Source organism: Paramisgurnus dabryanus, chromosome 14 (assembly GCF_030506205.2).
Source record: "Paramisgurnus dabryanus chromosome 14, PD_genome_1.1, whole genome shotgun sequence".
Taxonomy (NCBI): Eukaryota; Metazoa; Chordata; class Actinopteri; order Cypriniformes; family Cobitidae; genus Paramisgurnus; species Paramisgurnus dabryanus.
Window position 1 is genome coordinate 31,536,280 of NC_133350.1, and position 23,759 is coordinate 31,560,038.

General features: G+C 34.7%; 1 protein-coding gene and 1 long non-coding RNA gene across 3 annotated transcripts in view; both read left to right on the forward strand.

Annotated features, from left to right (window-relative positions):
* Window positions 1-13,169: 13,169 nt before the first annotated feature.
* faim2b (Fas apoptotic inhibitory molecule 2b) overlaps window positions 13,170-23,759 on the forward strand; it is a 31,380-nt gene continuing 20,790 nt past the window's right edge. The window contains exons 1-7 of one of the 2 annotated variants that reach the window (XM_073811763.1): window positions 13,170-13,322; window positions 21,481-21,541; window positions 21,625-21,698; window positions 21,772-21,836; window positions 21,984-22,037; window positions 22,239-22,289; window positions 22,396-22,435. In XM_073811763.1, the coding sequence (XP_073667864.1) occupies window positions 21,511-21,541; window positions 21,625-21,698; window positions 21,772-21,836; window positions 21,984-22,037; window positions 22,239-22,289; window positions 22,396-22,435 (315 nt within the window). In that variant the 5' untranslated portion in view covers window positions 13,170-13,322; window positions 21,481-21,510. Of the gene's footprint in view, window positions 13,323-21,408; window positions 21,542-21,624; window positions 21,699-21,771; window positions 21,837-21,983; window positions 22,038-22,238; window positions 22,290-22,395; window positions 22,436-23,759 lie in introns of those variants that run through there. The other variant, XM_073811764.1, reaches the window with a different exon arrangement.
* On the forward strand, window positions 14,663-17,514 carry LOC135747308 (uncharacterized). Its single transcript, XR_010531836.2, has 5 exons — window positions 14,663-16,051; window positions 16,593-16,686; window positions 16,783-16,915; window positions 16,998-17,101; window positions 17,212-17,514. It is a non-coding gene; the product is annotated as an uncharacterized lncRNA (long non-coding RNA).

A 23,759-nucleotide genomic window follows, 5' to 3' on the forward strand; every position in this document is an offset into this window, starting at 1 on the left:
GGCGCACTATTAAAACATTGTCGGTAACGTGTCGGTCGGGCTGGGGTTGGACACACCCTGCGGGGGCTTCGGTTATGGTTTGTTTGTGCCCGATCTAAACTGTAATACAGATGATGTTGACGCTGTAAAAGTTTCAAAAAAATACATTTAGCAGCTTTCTTTTTTATCAGATTACAAATAGATTTTAGTTTTTGCTTAACTTCTAACAGAAAAATACGGAATAATGGTTTATAATCACCATATTTACATTTATGTATAATAAACTTTGCCAACAAAAGTAACACATAAATCAAATAATATTCCTTATGTAATAAGATATCATAAGAGAAAAAAACGAATTAAATATTTTCCAAACAAAGTCTGAGCAAAATATTAATTGTAACAAAAGAGCACAAATCTAACCAAAAATATTTTGAATAAGGACAACTCCAAAAAAAAATGTTCTGTATGTTGACCACAAAAGGTACAAAACAAAAAGTTTCGAATATGCCTACCTGCAATACTGCAATATTGCCACAAGGAAACGTGCGTAAGTCAAGTCGGAACCTGACGTGGAGGTAAGTACTTTTCCACGTCAAAGACAAGTTTTATAAATCTGAGCGTTGGAGTGGATTTGAGCGCACGCACGGTCTAAGATCAAATCTGTGCATAAAAACGCTTTATAAATGAGGCCCCTGGTGTAAATGCCCTGCAAGGCGTTTTCGAAACGGATTTAAATCCGATCGCTCAAACCACTTCAGAAGGTGCACTGTAAAAAATTATATGCCCCATCTACTCAATAAAATTGTGGCAACAGATTACAAGCAATATCATTAATTACATTCAACAAATACAAATTGAGTTAGATTTACTCAATAAACTCCTTAATATTAACCTATTTAAAAAGTCAAACTGCAATTTGCAATTAAAAAATGTATTAAAATTTAAACAAAAATATTGGGTATACTAGACAAAGAACTAGCATTAAACAATACATACTATTCAATTATACTATTTTAATTTAACATCATGATTTAAAATGTATCCATTAATATTATTATTAGTAATGAGTACTGTATCTGATTTCAGAATGACAGACAAAGATTTATCAATTCTTATTTTATTGCAGTCAAAAGAGCAGGAACTCAGCTAACAGAAAATAGTTCTAAGAACGTTCCCTGAAAGTTCCCAAGGTTCCCAAAAACGTTCTGCCAACGGAAAAAGTGTCCAGTTTTCTTGACGTTCTAAGTACGTTTTTGTGTTGTCTCAACATTAGAGGAATGTTACATTTTACCATTTTTAAACGTTATGACAATGTCATGTTTTAATGTTCACACAATGTTTAAAACAACAACTGTTTATTATATTGACTTGTTTAATTCTTATGTAAATGATAGAGAAACATTGAATTTTATTATTTTATAAAACATTATTTCTGAATGTTCAGTAAATATATTGCTGTAGAAAACACAATTCACTTATTAGGCTTAGATGTTGATGTTTTGTTTAATTTTAAGTCACCATTATTGTGATTAGTGTTTGTTTTAGTTGGACTCTTTCGTTAATGAAGTATATTACAACAATTTATAATTAACTACGAATAAAAGTCAACTTGTTAATATTGTGAAATAAGACAGTCTTAATGATGAATGGATCCTAGAAATGCGACCTCCTAAGTTCCTAAAGCTGAAGTTACATCCAAACCCAGTTGATATTAATCCTTATTGTAATTAATATTTATGAATTAAAAACAAATTATACAAGAAACACTGCGTATAGACCAAAGATTGACCGTTAAATTTACCCGAAATGAATTTTATCCACAGTTTATAAAAAGTACATTGACGTCTCAGCCAGCGGTGATTTTCAGCAAGATTGGCCGAGGTGAGGCGCCGTTGTCCATTATATATGAGCGCTGAGCACCCGCTGATTATCTGGAGGTCCCATCGCCAAAAATTTGATGGAAATGTTTAAATAGACGATATCTTTATGAACCTACTGCAGATTCTTGTTTAAAAAACATACATTCTCGAGTAAAATGCTTCCAAAACTTTTAATTGTGGCACAGTTAAGTTATATTTCCTAAATCCGGCTGGTCAGCGGTCACGACCTGCATATCAACCTGAAATGGTTTTTAATTTAAAACAGCTCATTTGTATTATGTTGGATTTATTCGGTATTCGGTATTTGCTACATTCGCAGATACACCATAAGAATAGCTAAATCCTTTACAAAAACAATAAGTCGTTTTTATTCCAGTCATTTTTAAGTAATTCTAACACAAAAAAATACCAAACTACATGAAATTAATTGTATTAAATAAAGTTTACATATTCAAATTCATCAAATCTACAAGCCTACAGAATGACTTTTTACAGTTTGTTCTGGGACGCATTTCAGATGAAACTGGACAAGTGTAAATACATCTGGTTGATGAAACCACATATGTCAGTACATAAATCATCCAATACGTAAACACGTCACCCGGAAGTTAGCCATCAAAGAGTCAAACAAACAAAAACGACACACTAGTTGCTTTATGGAGCGCATCCCCTGCCCAACATACAGTACAGTACAACATCCAGTAAGTGCTGCCTGTTGTTGCATAAATGTCGTCTTAAGTTTTTTAAGACGTGCACTTAGTTTTTCTTGTGGTACCCCGGATTCGACTTACTACCATGGGTGCCAGATCTTTTAGTTATGCTGCCCCCCGCCTATGTAACTCTGTTCCTCTTGATGTTCGCAATAGCGAGTGCTTGTTGACTTTTAAAAAGCGTCTTAAGACATATCTTTTATACAGGCTTTTTTATGAATGTTTTAATTAAGATTTAAATGTAATTTACATGTATGCTGTTTCTTTGATGTGTGTTTTGTCTTATGCAGTGACTTGTATATTTTTATTTTTTCTTCTTTTGTAAGGTGACCTTAAAAAAAGCGTTCTGAAAGGCGCCATGAAATAAAATGCATTATTATTATTATTATTATTATTTCAGGCGGAGTACTGATTAGTGTATTTGCATTTTGCGCGGGAGTAGAAAATCAGATTCATATCCGTTTTGCAAAGACGCATTTATGTGGCCAAATGTAAATGTATTTGTAAATTGTTTTAACAAATCAGATAGCTATGCGATCAGAGAAAACACATGAAGCGACCAGGTGTAAAAAGGCCCAAAGAGATTTTCAACCAGATTAAGAGATCTGAAATCTGATTTGATAAAAAATGAAATAGACCCTTCTCCAACCAAAACACTAAGAGACACGCATTTGTGAAAATTATTGTGAAGCACTCAGGAATTATACTCAAAAAAAATATTTTTGCACCTTGTCTAATTTACTTAAATGAAACAAGTTAATACAACACAAATTTTTATTTTTTTTGTCTCAACCTATTTTTATGATGTTCAATCTGCTTAAATAAAAAAAAATTACATGAACTCAATCATTTTATATTGGGATCACATGAATGATTTTTGTTGCTATTACTTACTGGGCCGTGAATCTGTATTTCCCAGCATGCTTTGCATGCAACAGCCTTTGGAGAGTAATTTTTTTAATTAAGTGTTATTTTATGCATTTTTAGGTAAAGAGAAAGACTTTATAGTGTTTAATGTTGGTTTATCTTATTGATTTAGAAGATTTTGTGTTATATTTTTACAAATTGTTTGGTTACCATCGTGCAGAAGAGTGGCGCTTGTGGTTAAGTTGTGGATGTGACGTACGTACTTCTTTTAGAGAGCACTAACTGTGTTAATGCCTGTTTGAAGATCAGTCTCTTTTCACATGTTCATCCAATGTGTCATTAGCATGCTACGTGTGCTTATGCTAATTAGTATTATATAGAAACTGACAGTTGGTTTAAATAGACTTTTTTGCTTGAATGAACTTGTTTTGTCTTTGTTGAACAGACCAGAATTAATTGAGTGGAAAAGTTTTCCTTAACTGAATTAAGTTTATTGAACAAGATATTTTTATGACCAATCAAAATACATTTATTAAGTTGGTGCAACAAAAGATTATTTGTTTAAATTAATTTATTGTATTCTTGTTGTACAAGCCTAAACTAATTTCGTGGAAAAGTTTTCCTTAATTCAATTATGTTGAATGAACAAACTATTTTTTTGAGTGCAGTCCACACCAAAAAGCAACCCAAGACAGCAGACGACTTCACACCGGATCCAGGCCGAAGTCAGCTGATCCTGTGCAAATCCAGCCTGGAGTCGTCTGCTTTCTGGGACACCTTAGTCAAACTCTTAATGAAATACAAGACTCCATTAAGCAATCATATTCAAAATAAGACTATTTTAAAAAGAAAGTTCTCCAGACAGTCTCCAAATTATAAGTACACTCAAATTAAAAAAATTATATGGATTAAGATAATTTTTTGTATGCATTTTCTTGTCATTATAAAATTAAGTACAACATAAACTTTTTTAGTGTGTATTATTAAAAATGTTGAAATTGATATGAAGTATTGTTCATTGTTCATGTTAGGTAACTAATGTTAACAAATACAACCTTATCTGTAAAGTATTACTGGATATTTTTACACCATTAGAAACACAAAGGTTCTATTCAATTTTATTCATTTCTAATTTATTTGTGTAGCGCTTTTCATACTGATTTAAAACTGCTTTACAGAAAATGTATGTATTTTGTCAAAAAATAAGTCTCAGTTATTAGATTCTGGTGAAAAATATATACATGTTTTAATAAATGACTAAAATAAATAAATGACTATTATGTGATACGATGTGCATTGGCAACTGATATATAATACAGTTTAAGATGTTTTTATTAGTAGTTATTTTCTCTGTGGTGTTAAGCCACTTTTTATGGCAATAAAAATATATTTGACTTGATTTTTGCATACTTTTTATTTGTAATAATTTTCTATTAAAGCTGGTTTAGAGTTGTATAATAATTAAACAATATGTAATTTGCTAGCCAGTTGCCTCAGTTTACTCATCGGTCATCTACTACGGTAATCTTGCAGATAATCCACTTGGAATGGTGCAAGCTGATTGGCTAACAGATTATGAATCAAGAGCCTATGTTAACATTAAAAACAGCCTTTGCTCAATTTTGGATGTATTGTCATTTTCTATATAACATTTGGTGACAGATCTCAGTGGCACATACTACAATAAACAGATATATTACTATATTACAGTATAAAACTCAAAACTGTGTAACTTTCTTACCATTAACTGTCACCATTGTTGAGATTTGTATCAGAAGTCATGAAGTCTCTTTTACACAAAAAAATCAAAGTTAAAGCATTACAGCAATCTTATTCAGAACAGTGTCATATGCATAGAGGAATATTTTATATGCTTTATTGACTTAATTTATTTGTGATAAAATGTTTTAATAATTTGTAGGGTAGAATATATAGATAAACAACCTCTTTACCAACCAGTAATCAATTTGTCTGTTGAAATATCAAATAGAAGATAACTAATTCACTGAAGGACAAGGGTAAAGATAATTAATTTCAACTAAAGGAAACATTAATCTCGGTAATGGTGACTTCAAATGTCTATTTGACTTGTGATAACATCACACCAGAAAGAAGATTTGTCTACTAAATCATGTGTGTGGATGCCAGGGACGGATTGGCAATCTGTGCGTTCTGAAAAAGTCCAGAACGGCCGTTCAACGGAGGGCCGTCGCCCGGCCGATGGCAAAAAAAGTCTAATAAATATGAACAGCCAACAGCAGAGGCACTAATACGATCACTTATGCTACGCATAGGCGATTCTAGGGTTAGAGCTTTAGGGGTGCTGAGCACCCAATGAGCTCCGCTGCCACCACCCACTCTTTTTTCCTACAAAAACCAATAATATGTCTATTGTAAAATAACTATCATTTTAACATTGGTTCAACTAACTCCAAAATCCAGATTTTTTTGGAGACCTGTTTATGGTTTTATGTGAATATACAGTGTGTCGTTTTAAGCCTTTGTCAAAATGACAAATCTCCAAATTTATAAAAATATGCCTACAACATATGGTAGGTTTATTAATAATTTGTTAATTTGCAGCTTTTCTTTTAACAGTCCTTTAATTGAACCATTGCTTTTACTATTATGTCTAAAACAAAACACTTGTGACTCCTGCACTAAGGGTTAAAAACATTATCCCCTTCATATTAATCTACATGTGACAATCTAAAAAAATATTTATTGTCTAGTTTGATAGTCAGACAGTTAGTGATTTCACACATAACTTACCGGTACTGGTGGTATACAGTGATATGTAGTTTGTTTTCACTCTGTTCCAAACACCATGTTTTCATGACGACTGACCAGAAAAGACGCACTTGACGTCATGTTTACATGACTCCCGATTGTTAAAATAAGTCTCAAATTAACGATAAATCATACAATGAACTTTAACAACGGAGACACACATATGCAACTACCCACTATGCACCTGGGACGGTGCTGCACGTGCAGGCCCGCCCACACTGCTTCTCATTGGTTAGTGGCGTGAAGTCATGACGTCGATTATAGCAAGTTTTCATTTCCGATGTTTATCGCTGCATGGTGAGTACAAGCTCCTGTTTTTGTTCTATTTTATTTACAATTTTTTATTTTGAAGTGGCGTTTAGTGTGATGTTAAAATAACTAGGACCGCGCGTGTGTGCGCGCATGCGTGCGCGCGCGTGCGGTTTGGTGGGATTATGATTAAAACAAAGCAAAACTGAACCAAAAGAAGAAATATAGGATTTAAGAGTTAATAGTAACAACAACAAAGTTATATTCTAGGACTTTTTTCTATGAATACATTTTTAAATGTAAACTATTTTGATATGTTATTGATAAGTATACATTTATTTATTGATCAGGAAACCATTTCAGTATTCACTGAGCTTTCTGACAGTAGGGACCTTTGATTTTACAGAGGTTAGTGAAATAGCCTATACAATAGAAACCCCCCATATAATTAAAAGTAAACTAACTCAGTATTAATTTTTAACTTAGCCTGTCATACATCAGTGTCTGCTGCTTTTGGAGAATTCCCCCTTTGATGTTTGTTTGTTTGTTTTCTTTTTTTTTTAATACATACTTTTCATTGAAGCTTCAATTACCAAATGCTTAAATTTAGCATTTTAAAATAAATGTTTTTAACTATAGATAAATTAATTACATGTATCGATCTAAACAAGTGGATTTCAATTTTGGTCCTAAAAGGGATATCTTTAAGAACAAACTGTTTTTATGAGACTTTATATTTTAAACTTTTGAAGGTCAGAGATGCTGAAAGAGCAACTCCAGTAAAAGAGGAGCGTAAAGAAGCAGGTGTTGGTTCCCATTTCAAATCTTGAACCTAAATAACAGGGGTTTGAAAATGATGCTACTCTTGTTCTTACTCTCCAATTTAGAGGTGATGAAATCCCCCGGCCTGTGGATTATTCGACCAAGGTAAGTGCATTATAAACTCCTGTCAATTTTTCAGTTACACTTTTAATAAGTTGTATGTAAAGTTACATTTTGGACTGACTGTTTGCTACTTTAAACAGATGCCACCTGACCTTACATCCTCTGGCAGATCCTGATGGGAGTCGTTACAAAGAGGACGATATGGCTTTATGGTGACTTTCCCTGACATGCAAGGTTTTCAGAGACGTTTTCAACAAGCCCAAGTTCAGAGAAAAGGTCCCCTTTGTATGTCCAAACAGTAAGTTTTTTAAATCTAAATTGTGAGTACTTTAAAAGATACTTGAGAAAGTCTGTCTGTCTGTCTGTCCATCTATTTCTGTTTGTTCGTTTGTGCAATCTATCTATCTGTCTGTTTTTCCTATCTATCTGTCTGTCTATCTATCTCTACCTATCTGTCATGTCTATCCGTCCATCTGTCTGTGTCTGATAGACTGTATTGCCTTCAAAACTTTCAGCTTGAAAACTACTTTGCTGCAAACTGAAATTCTTCAAACTTCTATTTCAAACTTTTAGGATAGGCTTTCTCAAGTCAAATTTAAGCTTGTGTTGCTTGTGTTAACAAACTTTTTTAACTGGTTTATGTTGTTCATAAACAAAAAGTGAGTCTCTTAGGTACTTTACAGACAAAGCCAATAACACTCAAGTATATTTTGTCTAACATTTTCCTGTATTATGTGTAACATATACATAATGTTTGTTCTGTATTTTATCTAAATTAGGTGTTGTGAACTGGAGTGCATTTTCCAGACAATATGGGCAAGAGCTCCGGGTGCCCTACTCGTTGACTTTGAAATATACAAGGACTGCCCACCTGGATATGTAGGTGATGGCAGAAGGGGAGTCCTGAATGGGTTTTATTCCGACAAGGAGGTTCAGGGCTATTGCTCATTTGATTGTTTTTTCAATGATGGAGGGGAACTTCAGGCTGTGTAGATTGTGTGTGTACGGTTAATGTACGTGATTATCTGTATGTGTATATTATGTCTTTTAAACAATTATTTTTGTTTTGAAATAAAAGTTATCACTGGTATGGGTTTGGTGTTTTTGAGTTGCATGCATACTATGGGATACAGAGATTGACAACGTACTGTATGTAGTTTAACTTCTTTATAGGCATAAATGTTTAGTAATAGCCTATATTAAGCACAAAAATAAACAAGAACTATTAGAGGAGTGATTAAAATACGAAATATATAAGGTGCCATTAATGTTTACGGTAATTTTGAAATTACACAATGAAGTGCGACATAATCTGAAAAACTTTTAAAATCTACACAGATATTACACAATACTCTGAAATTCCTTAAAAGTTCACATTAGATCAGGCATAATTGAAACTATATGCTCTACTCCATTATTACTTTATACTTTTCTTTAATAATAAATCGTTTTATTAAAGTATTATTTCATAACGTCAGCGCGATGTAGCGCACATTTTAAAGATCGCACAGTTTTCAACCGCATTTCCTGTTTACCGTGGCGTCGACGTCATTACTGTGCTACTAACCAATGATACGCGTTATGGGAGGGGCTGCCTGTTCAGGTCCTCCCTAGAGTCATCCACGCCCCGATCTGCAAGCTGCAGTCAGGTGTACTTGCACAAAACTGCATGCGTCTTGCGGAAGAACATTGTAACCGGCGCTACTTCTCTCCGTTTAAGTCTATGGACGAGTCACCCAGGTACTGTGCTATTCCGCAGCGCGCGGGTACCCGCCGGACTAAAATAATCCGAAAATAAACACTTATTATACGTGTACCATGGTGATTCAGTATAAGACAAAAACACGGCTTGAAAGATTGATTCGTGATGTACTCGCTCATTATAAACATAACGTAAACATTTTGTAAGATTTGACCAAAAAAGTTGCATCACAACACTTTTAACTGATTCTCACTGTGCGTGTGTCTCGCGCTGATTGACGGTCGTTGCATCATGCAGGTACAGAGAAGTAAAAGAAGAGGATGACACCATTTGCTAAGCGGGGAGGTTTTCATTTTCTAACTTAACATATGCATTTTAAACTACAAACTACGGAGTATGTTTTGGACATTATTTAACCTTGTCAAAGACGAACGAACATTTTAGATTAAATACATTTCTTGCTCCAAGTTTTAGGGGTGCTGAGCTCATTTTACGGGTGCTGAAGCACCCCTAAAAAGGGGCTAGCCTCGCCCATGCTGCTACGTGTAAAAAAACGAGGGAGAAGAGTCGGCCTACTAGTCGTGATTGGTCCACGGATTCCCGGAATTCGCAAGCATCTATGTTTGCGAGCCTGAGCATCCACAGCCTGATCATGATGAGGGACAGACCGAGTTAACTTCACATCAGCAAGAGCTAAGTGCCAGTAGTAGCAGGACACGTGACATTATAATATAATATACACGATATAAAAATAAATAAAACTCGCGTGAAAATTAACGTAATGCGCAACTAGTGTTAGAGAAAGACGTGATGTCAGTGTGTGCGCACGCGCGTGTGTGTGTGTGTGAGAGAGAGAGGCGCGGGCGCGATTGAACAGTGGAAACATAAAAACAATACATACTCTGTCATTTTGTTCATATGGGACATAATTCAAACGGCAAAGTGTTTGCTTAAATTTGTATACAGTCGCAATAAAACAAAACATTTTGCTTTTGTTAAACTGTAAACTCTTGTCAAACTGTAACCTACTGTACAACCAACTGTCATCTAATCAAAATCACACACATCAAAGCAAAAAATATTTATCCAACCCCGTTTAAAAACAGTCTGTGGGTGGACATTAATCGCATTGCATTGGTTTTCATTTCTTTCATTGACTTTATTGTATATGAGAGGTTGTAGTGAGCTCACATTTTCTGCTACAATGAAGACTAAGGTATTGAATTAAACGGGTAAATATCAGGCATGCATTGCAACCACTCTAAACGTGCTAATAAGAAAGGGGGCTAAATAATTGACCAAATATTAGTTTAACAAAAAAATCCTAGCTTGCACTTTCTGTCTGTCTTCCATTAGAGTACAGTTTTTCCTTGTCTTTCATATATGTTTAGTATTGTGGAATTGGCAAAGACCTGGTGGTTGTTTGTGAAAGCTGTACAGACAAAATTAATAGGCCTAGCTATTTTCATTATTTCACAGCCTTATTATACATCAAAGTTTAATATGACATGGACAAAATATTAAATATCCTTGTCTAATAGTCTTACAGTATTGTGGCATAGTATCAGGACATCCTTGTGTCTGTTGTGCACGGCTAGGGGCGAATGGCTGGATGATGGGCCTATTTGGGAAAAAGTCCAGGGCTGTTTTTAGCCCCAGTCCGTCCCTGGTGGATGCTGGAATAGTTGAGCACTTGTATTTTGTTCTGACAGCAATTAAAAAGTTAAACTTATCCGTTCAGAAAATAACTCTGCAAGTTATAGTTTTCAAACAGAGATGATGAGATGAGAGGCAAACGTGAAAATTTACTTTTGGAGACATACACCCAACAGTGTTCATCTATTGTAATTTATATTTTGACTTTCTTCAACATTTTAGCATTACTTTCTACAGAAAAAGTAGAGTCATCAAAATAAAAATTTTGAGACAGGAACATTTCCAAAATGTAGTTGAGCAGGTGTTCACCATTAATGTCTTATTCATCACCTCATTATCTAAGGTAAATCCATTAAAATCCTAAAAGTTTATTTTGAGATTTGTTGTGACTGAAATGTAAATATAATCTAAATGTATAAAGTCCACCCATGAGAATAAGAAAATCACTTATCAACAGGTATAATCAAAGACACCAAAACAAGCAAAAGAAACAAGCTCATTATACTGACAAAACAAAACACTCTGCTAATAAATGCGTAAATGTAAAGACAAAAAATAATAATAAATAAATAAACATAAAGCCTACAACCATTACTAAATATCTATCCTCTTACAGTTTTGACCTCTAAAGCATGGAAACTTCCAGTTTTGAAATACACTCTTAAACCTTTAACCGCATTAACGAGTATCTCATAACCACTGTTATTATAAAAGCACTAAAGTCAACATTTCACAAGCTTAACCAATGACAAACAGCCTATGAACACGGCAAAGATTTTGTTGCTAAAATTTTATCATGTGACACAAAACATACTAGGTGTGTTCGACTTCATGCGGCGCTGCGCAGACCGATCGGCGGCTGACTTGAAGCAGTGCATTCCGGTTAGTATTTTTGTCCGACTTCAGCTGGCGCTGCAGGCACGTGACTGTGTCATATGGTTTTTAAGTACCGCGAGAGCGTTTCGAGAGTAGCCGGCTAGCTCAGCCGGTGCAGCTTCTCCAGAGCGGCTGCCCGGAGTTGTGATGACGTAACAGCTTTACGTGATTGGTCGCCTCATTGATGACAAGATCACGTGCGTTTCAAGTTTAATCCAACCTTTAGTTCCACTAATAAACATTATAAATTCATGTTTTAAAACAGGGAAAAAACACTTTAATATGCTTAAATATGTTATATTATGTCGTGTTATAAAATAAAAATGAAAATAACAAACTCTATTGGTATTTTAATAATATAGGCTTGTTTCCCGTTATTTTCGGGTATACAGTATAAGCAGCAATTAAAATATTCGATATAAAATGTTTCTGGTTGCAACGTTTTATTAAAAGGTTTGTTTTTATCAAATTCAGCTTTTAATTCACTTCATTTGCGATTAAAAACAAGGAAACACGGCGCACACGTCACTACGGCAAGCAGCAGGTGTCCGGCTTGACGGCTCCGTCTTCAGTTCCTCCCTCGACTGCAAGCGGCAAACCTCGCCGATCGGTCTGTGCAGCGCCGGATGATCTCGAACACACCTATTGCCATTTAAAATGGTGCAAACTGATACTTTGTTTAGAAGTGCACCTTAAGCACGTAGGAGTTTTCCTTACTCAAACATGTTCTGAGGGCAGAAAGAATGTGATTGGTTCACAAAAACGACCAATCAAAATGCTCGTTACTGGTTTAAGCCCTCGGCGGAGCCTCCAAGGCAGCTTCTGCAGTGAAGCAGTTCGAGCTCACCGTTGGTCAGATGAGTAGCGCAGATATGGTAAGATAGGAACGAGACTGTTTTTGAATTCAGCTCGAAACGTTCCGAGCATTTAAGTGACGCGTTTTCACGTGTCCGTGGCACGACTTTCTTTTTCGTGTCAGTTTCACATATTAGTTATTCAATTGTTTTTCCTATTTTCTTACCATTGTCGCTTGGGATTGAGGTTAGAACAACTTTCTGTTACATAAAATGACATCCTCACCCTAACCCAACTCTAACCCCAACTCCAAGCAAGAACAATTTAAATTTCTGACAAATAAACGTATAATCAATGCCATTCTAACCCAAACCAAACTTTATCCTCGCGCGAAAACAGTATAATGTGCCGAAAACCACAAATCTAACCCCAATCCCAAGCAACAATGGTTTGATAAAAGGAAAAAAAATTGAATAACTAATATGTGAAACTGGCACGAAAAAGAAAGTCGTGCCACGGACACGTGAAAACGTGTCACTTAAATGCTCGGAACGTTTCGAGCTGAATTCAAAAACAGTCTCGTTCCTATCTTACCATATCTGCGCTACTCATCTGACCAACGGTGAGCTCGAACTGCTTCACTGCAGAAGCTGCCTTGGAGGCTCCGCCGAGGGCTTAAACCAGTAACGAGCATTTTGATTGGTCGTTTTTGTGAACCAATCACATTCTTTCTGCCCTCAGAACATGTTTGAGTAAGGAAAACTCCTATCTACGCACCGCAAGCTTTAAATCACATTCAGTGTCATCATTGTTTCAAAACCTAATGCAGTATTTGTTTCCATTCAGAGTTCTTTTTCACAGATATCTTCTATTGATGATGGGAGATACTTTCTCTAAAGCACATACTAAAAGACTTTCAATGGGATTCAGGTCAGGTCTGGTGGTCAAATGTTTTCTTTGCTTGTGTTTTTCTATTTGTCCCTTCTGAAATACATCTGTTCCACCACTTTCAATAGCTGCTGAAGAAATGCAAGTTTTATTTTTTGCTTGTTTAAATACAAGTCTACAATACATTCTTATATAAAAGACTAGTATCATCTGGGAACAATCAGGACAAAATTTAACTAAATATGCTATTCATAACAACATGTAAGCTATTGATTTGTCAGTGTTTATGTCCTGTTATTATTCCTGTATTATATATGTTCAGTTTTATTCACTCATTGTTACACTGTAAAAAATATCTGTAGAAATGACAGTACTACTGGCAGCTGTTTACCAGTAACTTACTATAGATTAAAATGTATGTCATTTACTGGCAACAGTTTGTCCAAAGTTAAATGAACATGAAATATTGACAAAAATCTTTATCTTTACAGAATAAAACTAAAATAACAGCCTCATGCAATATCTGAAATAAAATAAATACAGAAAAGGGTTAATGAGGACTTCTGGTTCCCAGAATGCTTTGCATGAAGCTGTTATTTTATAGTTTTATTCTCTAAATATAAATACTTTTTTAATGTTCATTTAACTAACAAACTGTTAAAAGTAAATAACATACATTTAAATTTACACTAAGTTACTGGCAAACAGCTGCATAACAAATTTTTTACATGGTATTTACTCATCGTAATGCCCTATTCATACTACAACCGCCTGTTTGACTCAGATCCAACAAACCTGAAATGATCTTTATATCTGTTTCATGCAGTATGTCTTACCGTTTAATGATTACCCATAGATGATGTGTTTCTTTAATCTTCAATACTCTTAATATAGCACAATAGGATAGTGTGTGAACAGGGTTGTACCACAGATGAAGGTAAGCCTAATCCCTGTGTGCTGGAGATGGTACATTCCTACTCACTCTTAACGTGTTATCCGGGACATTGAGACATTGCTAGAATGAACCTGTGAAGTCTTGTGTGTTGGTGGAGTGGTGGGGGTTATGTGTATTTGAGAAGGATTAACCTGAATAGATACTATAAATGAAGACACACTCCCAGTGCAGTAGTCTGGACAAGTGACCAGATCTCAGCATTAAGGAGTCAACTGCAATATTCAGCTGGAGGAAAGACATTTATTTATAGATTTCCCTTAACTTTTATTGACGTTAACTCTGGATATAAATATATATATATATATATATATATATATATATATATATATATATAATCGGATAACAACAGAGCAGTAAGAATATTTGCAAAACTACAAAAAAGATGACACAGAAGAAGGTAAGAATAAATTTGATCATTTACTGACAATAGAACAGTCAAGAGACTCAACAATATAAATATTATATTAATATTATGAAATAGTGGTTTGTCTAAATTTAAACACAATGTGTAGTCATGTGGAAAGCCTATACACTGTTATATATCTGTAAATGGAATATTTTGTCTATATTAATAGATCCTGATTCTGTTTTTTTAAACAAATGTAAGCAGCTAATCCATCACCAAACCTAACTATAGAGTATCATTTTTGTTTATTTTTAGCTTATTTTATTTTAAGTTGAGAGAGACGTAAACATTGGTAAGGTGACAATATACTTTAGCCATTCATGCATTTAGACCCTATCAAAACCTTTAATATAGTGACCTAATAAGCAAACCTAATAATTTAAAGGGGACATATTATGAAAATCTGACTTTTTCCATGTTTAATTGCTATAGTTGTGTCCCCAGTGCTTCTGTCAACCTAGAAAATGTGAAAAAGATCAACCCAGTAACTTAGTTTTGGTAAACCATTCTTTCCAAGCATGTGAAAAAATAGGTCATTGTAATTTGGCTCCTATTGTGATGTTAGAATAAGGTAATACCGCCCCCTTTATCTGCACTATCCAACCACAGCACTGCCATTTAGTTCAAAGAGAAAGAGAAAGAAAAGAAGGACTTGACAGCACAATTGAGTTTCAATTACAAGAAACCACCATCATTGTGATCAGTGTTTGCACTTCAGCCGCTCATTTGCATTTTAAATGACACACCCAAAACGGCACACTTTGCTCAGACCTACATTTTGATCTAGTTTACATCTTAAAAAAAATCTCATAATATGTCCCCTTTAAGTCATTTAAAGAGCACCTATTATGGGATACACGTTTTTAAACATCCTTTTGTGTGTAAGTGTGCATTAGTACATGCTAACGATATTCAAAAAGTACATACCTCAAAGAAAACGATGACGCGAGTTATCGTCTCTAACGTTCGAGGACTACAAAAAACACTCGGATTGTAGGCAACAGTTTACTTCCTGGGATTAGTGACGTAGATAAGACCAACATTATCATAGTTCAGCCCTCTCTGCTTTGCTTGGGTACGCCCTCAAAGACGGGGGTGGGGAGCGCCGAGTCAGAAGAGAGCTAAAATGGCGGAGGTTGTGAGTCCCTGCTTTGACTCTGTTTGCAAACTCTTGTTTCATTGTTTAAGCGATTAAATCTCTCGAGTAGACGCTGTCTCTTTAGATGCGAGGGCAAAATAGCACTTTATGGACTTCCACAGAGGACATCATGTTTAATACGGTTCCGGAAAAATCCAGTCAGAAGTTGTTCACGGAGTTTTCACAATAACTGCTTCTCATGAACCGAAGCTGGATTTGCGCGACGTCTCCTCTTGAAAGTTGGATTACTGTGCACTTCTGGATCACAGACTGTAAGTATTCATGTTTATTATTTGCCTTTTACTGTACGTTACGTAACCGGTAACCGGAGATTAACATAATGTGCGTGTAGAGCTAAGCTTGCAAGCTAATTGTCTTGTGTTGTAATACTGTATTTCATAAACAACGTACCATATTTACACACGTGTATGTTGAATTATGCAGGCTTTCGTTTTTTTTATCGATGTTGGTTTAGACATGTTTACAAACTTGCTAAGTTGCTAAGATAAATACAAATACAAATGCCAGCTAAACTGTTACCGGTAAAATTTGTTCTCATGATCAAACTCAAGAAACTCTAAGTACAGATGATTTGTTTAAAGTTATATGTATTTTACTGTTGTTTTTACTTGAAGCTTTCTTAGATTTTGAAACGAAGTAAACACATAATGTGTGTTGCTAATGTTGGGCCATGTAATATGTAATACATTAACGTTTTAATGAATAGTCTAACGATTTATAGTCGTTGTACTCTATTGTTATAATATTTCTTTTTGACTGAATAAATGTTTGTTTTATTTGTCTATATCCTAGATTCGCAGCTGTACACATCCTTATACACTGTATGCAAACATGCAACATCATTACACACAGTACAAGGAGTCAGACTGGCATATGAGGAGCAAAGGTGTTTAACACATTATGTATTTACCTAGTGAAACCACTACCAGTCTTAAATGTATAACTGATGATGACAAAGTTTTTTTTCTCTGCATAATAATAGGAACCCAGGCAGTAGCATCGTTTCACAATGTTTCCATCATCATCATCAGTGGATGCCTTTGCCGTCCGTAGCCTGAGATTTCAGATTTGCAGCAAAAAAAATTGATTTTCTCATTTATTGGAATGCTGTGCAGGTATTTAAGTATTTTAGTAACTGTGTTAAATAAAGTAGTATTTACTTTTACAATAAATTAATTGCTTGTTTATATTTTACAGGTATTTGTACCTTGCAGCCATCCATTACAATGTCACCAAGCCGTAACAAAAGCAGGAGAGGAAAAGTACAAGGCTATGTTCCCAAAACACACAAGTGACATACCGTAAGCAGTAATGTTTTATTTCAAATACATTCATAATTAAAAACTTAATGTATGAAGCAGGGAAATAAATGATCAAAACAAAAGATTTATTGACTGCAATATTTCTAAAGTTATGTGGAGGATGTGATCAGGCTTGTGTTTGATGAGGTATTTGAAGATAAGCTGAAGGAAACCCCGATTCCAATGGACCTGGCATCACAGTTTGAGAGACCTTCAAAGGAGGACGTGATTGCATGCCATCTTCAGTGCAGGGGTCGTCGAAAGCCAAAATTGTGACCGATCTGATCAGGAAGCTCCAAGCGTATCTGGAGAACAACACACGACAGGATGATAACCTTATAGTGTCGTCTTAAATAGCACCAGCTGACAAAGCTTTGATATGCCATTTATCTGAATAGATAGCTGTAAGAAATGAATTGAACAATTTTTGAAACAACCCACTGAGCAAAGCGTCTTAAAAAGACGTCATTTCGACGTCCCATGAGGAGCCAGAATGAAAGTTTTTATGACGTCTTTTTATGACCTGTTCTGAACATCCAAGATTGATGTAAAGGGGACCTCCACGCAAAGTAAAACTATTTAAAATGTGGCCTTTTTAAACATTATATGTGTATATATAATCTTTCTATATGAATAAATGTTAAATTTTTTTGCTTATAGATAATTCCCAAATATACCAGTTCCACCTTAACTGTCTGCGTCTGCAATCTTGCTCGCTCTCTCTCTCTCAATTAAATTTCAATTTAAAGAACTTTATTGGCATGATTGTGTCACTTACAATATTGCCAAAGCATTATACATAAAACGAGAAACATACAATAACACAATATTAACAAACATTAAGGTGCAATTAAGCGCTCTCTCTCTCTCTCTCTCTCTCTCTCTCTCTCTCTCTCTCTCTCTCTCTCTCTCTCTCTCTCTCTCTCTCTATCGTTCAATTATTGAAGTGAAGTGAGGTGAACTTCACTCTCCCTCCCACACTTGCTCTCGCTGGATAATTGTTACATGTACATTCTCTAAAACAATGTCATCACCATTACAAAAAGTTGTTTTAACAAAGCATTGTTTTGAAGTAGGACCATACTGACTAAACAAACCAAATTCACTCAATATTTTGTCATTTCTACCTGCTCGTTTTTGAGAATTTACAAGATTCTGATGTTTTATTGAACATGTTTTGTCACCATCATGGTGATCAGTGTTTCCTTTAGTTGGGTAGTTTGACTCTTTTTTTATACTGTAGTGTGTGTGCTTGATGATGGTGTTTTTTAAAACACATTATTATTGCACCAAGCGTTTGTTACCAATGCACCTAACTTGGGGCTTCACATTAATTACATTGATGGTCAGAAGTGATGATATTATATAACTTAACTGAACTAACAACACAGATAAAACATCATAAATTAAGTTTAGAAGTAAACCTCGATCTCAGTTTTGTTTGGAGCTACAATGAACATACTTCGATGCATATTGCTGCCTACTGTAACTGAAAATGAAACCTCGTGGCTGTAATGACACAGATGCAGACATCAAGAATCAGCTCATGAATCACAATGATGGTGATTTTTCTAAATGTTGCAATGCATTGCACCAGCGTATTATAAAACTCATGAGTCCAGAGATTGTCACCACTGTTGCGATTCATGGGCTGATTCTTGATGTCTGCATATGTGACAATGAAATCTGGACTGTTAATTGTATATAAGCGCTTTCCAGTGGTGGTATGAACCTAAATAATAAGTTGGATGTGACACCTCAAATCAACTGAGAAATTGAGACAATACTACATGGTTTACAAAATGAATTTACGGACTTCACATATGTGGTATTACTCTTGGTAAACTTTGAATGAAGTTGTAAGATCCACATGTGAGTTTTGTTTATAACAAATTTTCTTTGCAGCAAATAACATGCTTTAGCAAACACTCTTACAAAGACCAAACACTACTACAAAAAGTCAAAGAGTCAAACTACCCAACTAAAGGAATCACTGATCGTCATTATGGTGACAAAACATTTTCAATAAAACGTCAGCATATACATCTCTGTTAATTAAAGAGAGCGAGAGAGAGAGAGAGAGAGAGAGAGAGAGAGAGAGAGAGACAGCATTTAAGGTGGAACTTTATCTATGAGCAGTGCTATGTTTTTGAACACACATTCATATATAAAGATTACATTATTTTATCAGCTTTACAAAATTTTTCTACAAAAATACACGTGATGTTTATGTTTTTTGACTCAGAACTCATAGACCACATTTGTATAAAATGTTTTTGTATTGATTTCCCGAACCCCTTTTGGACGTCTACCTGACGTCCAAGAGGGGTCATAGTCAGACGTCCAGATACTGTACCTGATCTGCACGTTGTATAGACGTACAGATAAGGGCCTGGACCAACCGACCTAATATAGACATGATCTGCACGTCGGGGAGACGTCTCATGTTTGGTGGGAAGAGCACAATATGGTTACTAAAGTATGTTTATTTGTATATTGTTTAACATTTAAATATATATTTGTAATAAATAAAAAAAACTTTTGACTGACTATTATATTTTCTTTAAAGTTGCATCTTTTGTTCTTTTGGGTACTTTGTTACTATAATAATACTTTAGTGTTATTGGTTTAAAAATGTAATAAAACTTACTCTAGTCCTGCACCTCAAAGGCTTATAGTCGGTACAATAAATGTTCTGTGTGTAGGGATTTAGACAATTTGTGCAAAACCTGGATGATGAATCACGCAGGTAAGAGGCCCTGGAACATGTTGCATTCTCCTTAAAACCTAATAAGTAAAAACATAGCACTTATAAGTAAGCAGTTTTTCATAATAAACTTTACCATAGTGAAATAATGTAGAACATTCATTTCAATTAATACTTTCTTTGTGCTACATTTGGTGTTTCCATATAGTTTGCACAGTAATATACTATGTAACAGTCTTTTATAATAAAGTTTACAATAGTAAAATAATGTTAATAAGTGAAATAGTTTTATAATCATTTCAACAAATACTTTCTATGTGCTACATTTGGTGTTTCCATATAGTTTGCACAGTAATATAGTATGTAAGCGGTCTTTTATAATAAAGTTTACTATAGTAAAATAATGTTAATAAGTGAAATAGTTTTATAATCATTTCAAATAAAACCTTCTATGTGCTACATTTGGTGTTTCCATATAGTTTGCAAAGTAATGTAGTACGTTATAATTACCTTTTGGATGTCTTTGCAACACATTTTCGTCTTCGTTTAGCATTCTGGCAGAGCTAAGGACACCTAAAAAAGTTAAATCCAATCGCGTTCATTGACGGAGATCGTTTACATCGTAACGGCCGTCTGAACTCTCTGGATCGAGCTTGAAGTGGTAAGGCAGTACAGACACCATCGTTTATAGAGAAATATAGCGCTTGTTTACGTTGCATGTGACTCTCAGTCAGAACCGGAAAATCCACGCGTAGTCAGGGGCGTAACCTTTCAAACACACGCCGAACCCAGTTGACCAATAACAGTTGAGTAGTCATTTGACCAATCCGAATACACTAGACATTTTGGGAGGCGGAGACAGGAACTAAATCCGAGCGTTTTCCAGACATGCAGAAATCGGTGAGGTATGTAAGCAATTTATAAGACTCACAAGGCATTAGTTCAAGTTTTAATAACATGTATGTACTATGGGATATTACAATAACGTGCTAACGTGCTAATTTATTAGCATAATTGGTGCTCTTTAAATCGCTATCATGTACCTTCTCTGGATCTGTTCCACATTTTTTCTGTTATAAATAAATAAATAACCTTGTGTTTTATTACACTGCTTGTGTTGTTCTAATTGCTTCTATTGTTAACTTTATTTGTAAGTTGCTTTGGATAAAAGCGTCTGCTAAATGATTAATTGAAATGTATGTAAATGTATTTAAGTTAAAAAAATAAACAATCTCTGAACCATAGTGGGACTGGGAACTCTCAAACTCTTGGTTAATGTAAAGTAGTTTGTTTAGATGACTCTGTTTCAGATATTTGGACATGTTTTGGACAAGCATTCAAGTTGCAGAGACAACAAAATAATCTTTGTTAAGAACATAATTTATTCAGTATACACAAAATAATAAAATGACTCCAACTAAAAATTGTGTTGTGTTGATGTTAAGGCATCAGATATGTTTATGTTCTGTATCAGTTGGCTTGGTCTGAAAATCTCTATAATTGAATCATAACCATGTGCTTTCACTAAACTGCAGTTATAGTATACTCAAATAGAAATATGGTGTTATTTTACCCAATTACTTTTCATTACTTGAGGATTTCTTACCACAGATTGTACTGTATATGTTCATGTATTTTTACTGTGTAGCTGTAATATACTTTGTATTTACAGGTCACCCCGGTTGAAAGTGTTGAAGGACACATGCCTCCAAGCTATGAAGAGGCAAATGCAGGTTTCGTTTCTTTCTTAATTAAATCTGCTGTAGTGTTTTGCTTTGTATTTTCTTGTCATATGTTCATCCCATATTCCTCACAGGATGTCCTGGTTACTATGGTGATGGATCATTTTCCTGGGACAATATGTACATTAGACAAATCTTTATAAGAAAGGTATCTAAAACTTTCTATGGTCTATGAAACATAAATTGGAAATGTCTATAATAAATCTAACTCTGTAATGCAGGTTTATTCGATTTTGATGCTGCAGCTCTTTACATCAATGGCAGTCATTGCTCTCTTTACATTCTAGTGAGTAATTTCAACTCTTCTTATCATTAAAAATACTGATTTTATACTAGTGTATGCTTCGATAAACATATTTATTTATATTTTATTTTTGCAATTGCCCAGTAATTGATTTCCCATGGTCCTAATTCTTTATCTGCCTTTTTTTAGTACTCCAGTAAGGATGTATATTCAAACACATCCCGTTTTATACTCCATATCCAAGTATGTCACACTTTTATTTATTTCAATAAATTATTGAAAATGTAATAAATGTATATGGTATTAAATGCAATAAATTATTCTAATGTACTTATTGTACCAGAGGCACTGTGTTAATATTTTTTTACCAAGAATAAAACTATAGCCAATGTTTTTATATGTGATAACAACTGATCTTTAACAATAGTTGTTTTTATTTTGCAGTCTTCTGTTTCTTGTCACTTATATCTCATTGGCTTGCTGTGGTGATTTAAGGTCAGTTGTTGTGGTTATATACTGATTAAACACATAATTCCACATATGGGACATAAGGAAAACATTATAATGTAATAGTGTTCATTTTTTTGTTTCTGTGATACAGGAGGCAGTTTCCCTGGAATCTCATTCTACTTACAATTTTTGTGAGTATCTGTTAAAAATGTTTATTTTAATATGTGAAAATGTTAAAGGTATATGTTTAAATAATAATAAAGAAGACAAATTAGTCAATATGAGCGCAGATTGATAAGGTCAAGCTCAAGAATACATTTTTACAAATTCTGGAAAAGATTACAGAGGAGGCAACAAGTAATGAACCCCAGCTGTGTTAACCATTTGCTGGCATCCCCTTGAAACATAATTTGGTTGTGTTTGCTGTGCCTGTTCTGTCAAACTGATTAAGAAGCATCCAGGGGCATCGCTAGACCCCTTTTACTGGGGCACAAGTTTTTATTTTAACAATTTACTTGAATTGTTGGTGTATTAATTTACATTGATAATTGCTGCACAAAAAAAATCTGTATGCATTGCAACATAGTAGTAACCCAAAACGCATGGAGAAATCAATGTCGACGCGTGACAGTGTTGCCAGGTCCGCTGCTTCTTATGCAGAGTTAAAGTTGCAATAAAAAATGGACATAGCGATTGTCTTTTTTCCCCCGTGGTGACATATATCTGAGTGAAATGGCTTCTGAAATGTAAAAAGGTAGGCCGGGGCTTGAATTTGCCCATCAAGAACTGGTTGGATCATTTGAAGTTGGGTCATGTTGCTATTTGCTAATCGCTGCAATCTTTTCCCAGCCCCCGCCCACCTGCCATACCATATGACGAGAAATAAAGAGAGATCGTTTCGAGGAGGGGAGGAAATCTGCATTTTTGACATAATCAAAAAAAATATAAAGCTTACAGAAAAGTTATTTGTAAAAAAAATAATTCCAAAACAAATTACAATTTTTTAATTTCAGTTTTATTGCGACTTTAAGAATGTGGCTACTTTTAAACTGTTTCTGATTTTTTCAGTGGATTGAAGATGGAAGGATTTCATTCAGAATTTGCTGGTGATTGGACTGTGAATGGTCATTGGAATGCTTTTGGAATAGTTTTTAATAATCATTGGGCTGGTTTTGATCTGGCAACCCTTGCAGTCGCAAACACAGAAGTCCAGGGGCCTCATTTATCAACATTGCGTAGAAAATGCTCTATATTTGTTCATACGAATGAAATTTAGAATGTGCCTAAGTACAAAAAAATCGGGATTTGTCAAACGTGCGCATGTGGTCCGTACGCACATCAGTAAGAAATCCTTAATGATAAATCCCATGTGTCCTTAAGCACCATGCTCGTGCACGTTCATGGTCATTTGCATTCCGAAACCCCTCCGATGAACCATATATGGTGACAACACCTTCCCTCATCGCAATAATGGCAAAGAGAGCATAAAAGAGGAACTTTACAGACACAGAAATT